General features: G+C 57.1%; 1 protein-coding gene across 1 annotated transcript in view; it reads left to right on the forward strand.

Annotated features, from left to right (window-relative positions):
- The window catches only part of ATP10A (ATPase, class V, type 10A), a gene marked incomplete at its 5' end in the record, with an annotated part of 73,211 nt that overhangs the window by 43,849 nt on the left and 21,773 nt on the right, over window positions 1-7,589 (forward strand). The window contains 9 exon segments of the mRNA XM_015563002.1: window positions 1-8; window positions 11-184; window positions 830-1,024; window positions 1,782-1,869; window positions 1,985-2,086; window positions 2,256-2,359; window positions 3,146-3,272; window positions 4,187-4,382; window positions 5,705-5,892. The exon segment at window positions 1-8 is cut by the window's left edge and continues 36 nt beyond it. Coding sequence (XP_015418488.1) covers window positions 1-8; window positions 11-184; window positions 830-1,024; window positions 1,782-1,869; window positions 1,985-2,086; window positions 2,256-2,359; window positions 3,146-3,272; window positions 4,187-4,382; window positions 5,705-5,892 — 1,182 coding nt within the window.

Genomic DNA, 7,589 nt, shown 5'->3' on the forward strand with positions numbered 1-7,589 from the left:
GGGACTCGGAGAGCCCGTGCCCAGAGGCGGCTCTCTGTCCCAGCGCGGCAGCATCGGCAGCCACCAGAGCGTCCGCCTGGTGCACCGGACCCAGAGCACCAGGTCGCACCGGCGCACGGGCAGCCGGGCCGAAGCCAGGAGGGCCAGCATGCTGTCCAAGCACACCGCCTTCAGCAGCCCCATGGTGAGCCCCGCCCCCTCGCCGCCCCGGCCCTCACCTCCGGGCCATCAGAGGCCTCTGTGTTTTGTGGTGGTGGTTCTAGGGCACCGACCTAGGTTGCGGGTTCAGTCCCCAGTCGGGGCAGGTACAGGGGGCAACCGGTCAAGGTCCTCTCACATCAGCGTCTCTCTCTCTCTCTCTCTCTCTCTCTCTCTCATCAATAAACATACCGCCCTGGCTGGTTTGGCTCAGTGGATAGAGCGTTGGCCTGCAGACCAAAGGGTCCCGGGTTCGATTCCCATCAAGGGCACGTACCTCGGTCGCAGGCTTGATCCCTGGCCCATCGGGGTGGGAGTGGGAGGCAACCAATCGGTGTTTCTCTCACATTGATGTCTCTCTCTCCTCCTCTCTCTCTCTGTCTCTTTCCTACCTTCCACTCGCTCTAAAAATCAATGGACGGGGGTTCATGGGGGGGGTGAGGACACATTTGTAATTCCTTAACTAATAAAGAATTTAAAGATAAAAAATAAAAATCAGTGGGAAAAATAGCTGAAGATTTTTTAAAAAAATGAAAGAAATCAGGGTGCCTTCGTCAACCACGCAGACACTTAGTAGGTCCCTGGGCCCGACCGGCGCTGAGTGGGTCCCTCGGCCTCTGGTCTCCTGCAGGAGAAGGACATCACGCCTGACCCCAAGCTGCTGGAGAAGGTGAGCGAGTGTGACCGGTGCCTGGCCGTCGCGAGGCACCAGCAGCACCCGCCCGCCCACCTCTCGCCCGAGCTGTCCGACGTCTTCGACTTCTTCATCGCCCTCACCATCTGCAACACCGTCGTGGTCACCGCCCCGGATCAGCCCAGGCAGAAGGCAAGTCCCGCCCCCGAGGCCCCCCGAGAGCCCGCGACCCCCTCCACCCCCAGGCGGCAGCCGTCGAGGATGGGGATCAGGGCGGGGATCAGGGGCCGAGTCGGCGGAGATAGGAGAGGCAGGGGCCCGACACGACGTCCCCCGAGTCCCAGGCTCCCAGCTCCATACAGGAGAGAGAACCAGACAGGCCGGGGACCGGGACTCGGGGACCAGGACTGGGGGGCGGGCCACCTGGCGTCCCCAGCCAGCTGAGCAGGTTGTCATTGGTTCAGAAAAGATTCTTCGGCGTTTGGGAATGTTATTTGCATATTTGAGGGTTTTTTAAAATATATCTTTATTGATTTCAGAGAGGGAGAGAGAGAGAAACATCTATGATGAGAGAATCACGGATCGGCTGCCTCCTGCACATCCCCCTACTGGGGATCCAGCCCGCAACCCGGGCCTGTGCCCTGACCGGGAATCGAACCATGACCTCCTGGTTCATAGGTCGATGCTCAGCCACTGAGCCACACCGGCCGGGCACATCTATATTTCTCTCTCTCTCTCTCTCTCTCCCCTCCCACTCTGAAAAGCAATAGAAAAATACCTCAGGTGAGGATTAACAAAAAGAAAAAGGAAAGAGGGATGTTGACTCTGGTTGCAACTTCCTCCAGTGTGCACCCGGAAATCCAGGAATCCGTCAGGAAGGACGGGCGTGCGGGTGGCCGCCTGGGCGGGGACCCCACCTCACCGTGGCCTCCTGCCCTCTCTCTTGCAGGTGAGAGTGAGGTTTGAGCAGCTCAAGTCCCCCGTGAAGACCCTAGAAGGTCTCCTCCGCCGGTTCTCGCCCAGCCGCCTGACGGATGGCACATCAGGAAGCTAAATGTATTAGTCTTCCAGGCTTCAGTGCCTGTTTCTGCTCTCATTTATCAAATTGCATTAAATTTGGGGAGACCATTTTGATATAAAAATAAATAAAAGTTATGTCGGTGGTTGTCCGGCACCCGCTCACCCAGGAGATCCAGGTCTACACCAAGGGCGCCGACTCGGTGGTCATGGACCTCCTGCTGCCCTGCTCCCCAGGTACCCGGTCCCGCTCCCCAGGTCTTCCGGCCCCTCCTCCCCTGGTCCCTCGGCCCCTCCGATGGCGATGGCGAGGGTGCATCCCCAGCCCCCCTCCTGAGATCCCCTGGCTCCTCCTCCCCAGGTCCCCCACTTGCTCACCCGCTTTTCTGCTCCCGCTCCAACCTAGATGACGCCAGGGGGAGGCATCAAAAAAAAATCCGCAGCAAGACCCAGAATTACCTCAACCTGTACGCGGTGGAGGGCCTGCGGACCCTGTGCATCGCCAAGAGGGTGAGTGGGGGCCGGCGGGTGTGGCTCAGCGGTTGAGCGTCCACCCGGGAACCAGGAGGTCAGGGTTCGATTCCCGGTCAGGGCACAAGCCCAAGTTGCGGGCTTCGGGTGCAGGAGGCGGCGGATCCAGGCTTCTCTCTCATCATGGATGTTTCTCTCTCTCGTTCCCTCCCCCTTCCTTTCTGAAATCAACACAAAATATATTTAGAAAAGAAAACAGATGCCCTGGCCGGTTTGGTTCAGTGGACAGAGCTTCGGCCTGGAGACTGAAGGGTCCCGGGTTCGATTCCCATCGCGGGCACCCCGCTCGGTTGCAGGCTCCCCGGCCCTGGTCCGATAGCATGCAGGAGGCAGCCAAGTGATGCGTCTCTCTCACATCGATGTTTCTCTCTCTGTGTCTCTCCCCCTCCCTTCCATGCTCTCCACACTGGAGGGGAAGATATCAAGTAACAAGAAAATAAGATAGAGACAAAAAAGAGAAATCTTTAATATGTATATATACATATATATACATCCTATATAATAAAGTGCCAACATGCTAATTAGACTGGACGGCGGAATGACCTTCCGGGCTGACCTTCCTGAACAACCAGGGGGCAGGGGGCGGGGCTGCAAGGGCTGAGCCCCTTGCAGGAATTTTGTGCATCGAGCCTCTAGTGTAAAATAGAAGAGGGTGAGTGGGGGCCACCATGTGTCCCCAGGGGCTCCATGAGGCACGCACTCAGCGGGTCCTGTCTCTGTCTGTCTGTCTGTCTCTCCCTCCCTGCCTCCCTCCCTCCCTCTCAGGTGCTGAGTAAGGAGGAGTACGCCTGCTGGCTGCAGAGCCACCTCGAGGCGGAATCCGCCGTGGACAACCGCGAGGAGCTCCTCTCTCAGTCGGCCATCCGCCTGGAGACCAATCTGCACCTTCTGGGTAATTACGCTCCCGCCCGGCCCGTTGCGTGGACCAGGGTGGTTCAGAGATGGTCGGGTGGGGCAGGCGATGTGCCCTCCGTTCTTGGTTACTGAACCTCCTGGCCCGACGTTTCTCTCTCTCTCTTTCTCTCTCTCTCTCTCTCCCTTCCTCTCTGGGAAACCAATAAAAAACATATTAAAGTGTTTTCTATTTTTATTTGTTTATTTGTAGATACTTTTACTGATTTCAGAGAGGAAAGGAGAGGGAGAGGGAGAGGAACATCCATGATGAGAGAGAATCATGGCTCGGCCGCTCCCTGCACGACCCCCACTGGGGATGGAGCCCGCAACCCAGACCTGTGCCCTGGCCGGGAATCGAACCCTGACCTCCTGGTTCCTAGGTCTCCCTCTTTGAAATCAATAAAAAATATTTTTTTAAAAAGTGAAAAATACGGGTGGAAGTCAGCTGCGCATTTGGGAGAGCTGGAGACGCTTGGGTGTGGGCTCAGAGGCTCCAGGTGCATGGGCCTCAGGGACCCCCTGCCTCGACCCTCCCCACCCGGGGCAGCCTCCCCCCGGAGCTCAGCACGATGCCACCGCCCGGAGCCTCCTCTTTCCAGCAGCTGAGACCACCGGCCGCTGCCCTGGGCGTCTGCCTGGCCCTGGGTTCCGTTTCGGGCGCTTAGTAGGAGCTTGTCACTGCCTCCCAGTTACCCCTGCTCCCCTCAGCTGTGTGAGCAGTCCACGCCAGGGAACGTGCCCACCGCCGTCCTGGCCTGCCCGCTCCTCTGCGTGTGCGCGGCCGCACCAGGCCGACCCTCGACAGCTCCCAGTCTGCAGGCCCCTCAGTGTGGCTTCTCGCCCCATCGGGGTCTGGGGACGGACGGGGACAAGGGCCTTGCTCACCTGTGAGCCCTGTCTCTGTCGGACCAGGTGCCACTGGGGTCGAAGACCGCCTGCAGGACGGCGTTCCCGAAACCATCGCCAAACTGCGCCAGGCGGGCCTGCAGATCTGGGTTCTCACCGGCGACAAGCAGGAGACGGCCGTGAACATCGCCTACGCCTGCAAGCTGCTGGACCAGGACGAGGAGGTCATCACCCTCAACGCCGACTCCCAGGTGGGTGCCAGGTGCCTGGGCCTCAGAGACACCCGGCCCCGACCGGACCCTCCCCCGGGGCAGCCTCCCACCGGGGGCCTCAACCTGGAGCTCAGCACGATGCCACTGCCTGGAGCCTCCTTTTTCCAGCAGCTGACGAGACCAGCCGCTGCCCTGGGCCCCTGCTTGCACCTGGCGCTTAGTAGGAGCTTAGTAGGTTCCGTTTCTGGCGCTTAGTAGGCGCTTGTCACTGCCTTGGAACAGGTGGCACTCACCACGGTCTCTTAGCTTCAAAGGAACACATCTGGATTTCTTTCTTTTCTTTTTTTTTTAAATCCTCACCTGAGAATATGTTTGTGGGGTTTTGTGGTTTTTTTTTTAATATATTTGTATTGATTTCAGAGAGGAAGTGAGAAAAGAGAGAGAGAGAGAGAGAGAGAGAGAGCGCGCGCAAAACATCAATGATGAGCCCTAGCCGGTTTGGCTCAGTGGATAGAGCGTCAGCCCATAGACTGAAGGGTCCTGGGTTCAATTCCGGTCAAGGGCACATACCTTGGTTGCAGGTTCCCCGGCCCTGGTCTCGGGGTACGTGTAAGAGGCAACCAATCCAGGGGTCTCTCTCACATCGATGTTTCTCTCTGTCTCTCCCTCTCTCTCCACTCTTTCTAAAAATCAATGGGAAATTATCCTCGGGTGAGAATTAACAACAATAAAAAAGAAAATAACATGAATGCTGAGAGAGAATCATGGTTCAGCTGCCTCCTACGCGCCCCCTACTGGGGATGGAGCCCGCAACCCGGGCCTGTGCCCTGACCAGAATGACCTCCTGGATCATAGGTCGATGCTCAATCACTGAGCCACGCCAGCCAGGCTCCGAGATGTTTTTATTAATTTCAGAGAGAGAGAGAGACATCGATTGGTTGCCACCTGCACCAGGGCCAGGGGCAGAACCTGCAACCGAGCCATGTGCCCTTGACTGGGAATCGAACCCGAGACCCTTCAGGTTGAAGACTGACACTCTGTCCACTGAGCTAAACTGACCAGGGCCAATTTGACATTTTCAAAAGGTGGAAACGCCTTGAAGCATCTCAGCATTCATGTCACAGTGGGAATTACAACTCACCTCCCCATTCTTTCCACATTGTTCCTGTAAATACAGACTCTGACTAATAATGACGCTTGTAAGTAAACACCCTGTTTGTATAAGAATCCTAGGAACTAAATTTACAAGATATGAACTCTGACCTTCCAGTTCTGTGGAGATTTGCTGACCTTCAACCTTAGGACCCGGAGGACAAAGTCTAGAATGATGCACATGAGACTAACACATGACCACTTGCAAGATCCTTATCAGCCCCTGCCTGAGCCTGGTGATCGACGGGAGGAGCCTGGCGTACGCCCTGGAGAGGAGCCTGGAGGACAAGTTCCTCTTCCTGGCCAAGCAGTGCCGCTCCGTCCTGTGCTGCCGCTCGACGCCGCTGCAGAAGAGCATGGTGGTGCGGCTGGTGCGCAGCAAGCTCAAGGCCATGACCCTGGCCATCGGTGAGCGCGGGCCGGCCGGCGGCTCTCTCTCCTTTCAATAATTCCCTGTTGTTGGAAGTATCACCGTTGTTCCCTTTTTCCCCCGCCCCAGGCCCTCACCGCCCTACTGTCTGTGTCCGTGGGTCATGCAGAGCTGCACACAGGGTCTTTGGTTCATCACCTCCCTCCCCCGTCTTCCCTCCGAGATCCCGCACTCTGTCCCATGCGTCTGTGTCTCTGCATCCACTCCGTTCGTCAGTTTATTTTGTTACTTCGATGCCACCTATGAGTGAGATCATGGGATGCCTGCCTTTCGCTGACTGGCTTATGTCACTTAGCGTGACCCTCTCAGGGCCCCTCCATGCTGTCTCAAGGACTAAGAGGCCCTCCTTTTTCACGGCTGCATAGTATTCCCTGGTGCCCATGAACCACAGCTTTTTTACCCACATGCCTGCGGATGGGCACCCGGGCTGTTTCCCGATCTGAGCTGTTGGAAATTGTGCAGCTATGAGCGTAGGGGCGTATGTCCTTTCTGAGTGGTGTTTGGGGTTTCTTAGGATAGAGTCCTAGAGGTGGGGTCACTGGGTCAGATGGCAGTTCCAGTTTTAGTTTTTTGAGGAAGCTCCACACTGTTCTCCACAGCGGCTGCCCCCGATGGCATTCCCACCAGCAGTGCAGGCGGGTTCCCTCCTCCACGTCCCCCAGCGCTTGTCGTGTGTTGATTTGTTGACGCAGCCGCTCTGACGGGTGTGAGGCGATCCCTCCTTGTCGTTTCAGTTTGCGTCTCTCTGAGGATCGGGGACTCTGAGCATTCTTTCGTGTGTCTCTTGGCCGTCTGTATGGTCACTTTGGAGAAGTGTCTAGTTAGGGCCTTTGCCCATTTTTAAATCGGATCGTTGGTCTTCCTCTTGTTAAGTTGTCTGAGTTCCTCGGCCAGAATCGAACCCGGGACCCTTGGGTCTGCAGGCTGACACTCTCCCCACTAAGCCGAGCCAGCCAGGGTGGGCCTGTCGCTTGCACCTGCTTCCTCTCGTCGCTTCCTGAACCCCCCACTCCCCCACATTGCACCATAACATGGCACAGTGCTTCCTGCCCAACCTCTTTTTACCGTTTATAAAATCGTACCCAGTGCGACCCGGCCGGCGTGGCTCAGTGGCTGAGCGTCGACCTAGGAACCAGGAGGTCACGGTTCGATTCCCAGTTGGGACACAGGCCCGGGTTGCGGGCTCGATCCCCAGTGTGGGGCGTGCAGGAGGCAGCTGGTCCATGATTCTCTCTCATCATGGATGCTTCTACCTTTCTCTCCCTCTCCCTTCCTTCCTCTCTAAAACCAATATATATATTTTTAAAGCCCTAGCTGGTGTGCTCAGTGGATAGAGCATCGGCCTGTGGACCAAAGGGTCCCGGGTTCTATTCCGGTCAAGGGCACCTGCCTGGGTCGCAGGCTCCTCCCCGGCCCGGGCCCTGGTCCCGGCACCTGCAGGCGGCCACCAATGGATGTGTCTCTCTCACATCGATGTCTCTGCCTTGCCCTCTCTCTTCCACTCTCCCTAAAAATCAGTGGAAAAAGACCCTTGGGTGAGGATTAACCAGAAAAAAAGAAAGAAAAGAAAAGAAAAACCTAGAACAGGCCGTGGGGTCTCAGAGGGAAGACAGAGGCAGGTGGGTGGGTGGGAAGGGACCGTCACAGACCTCGCGTGCATGTAGGCACCACCCGT

Source organism: Myotis davidii, unplaced genomic scaffold (assembly GCF_000327345.1).
Source record: "Myotis davidii unplaced genomic scaffold, ASM32734v1 scaffold811, whole genome shotgun sequence".
Classification (NCBI taxonomy): Eukaryota; Metazoa; Chordata; class Mammalia; order Chiroptera; family Vespertilionidae; genus Myotis; species Myotis davidii.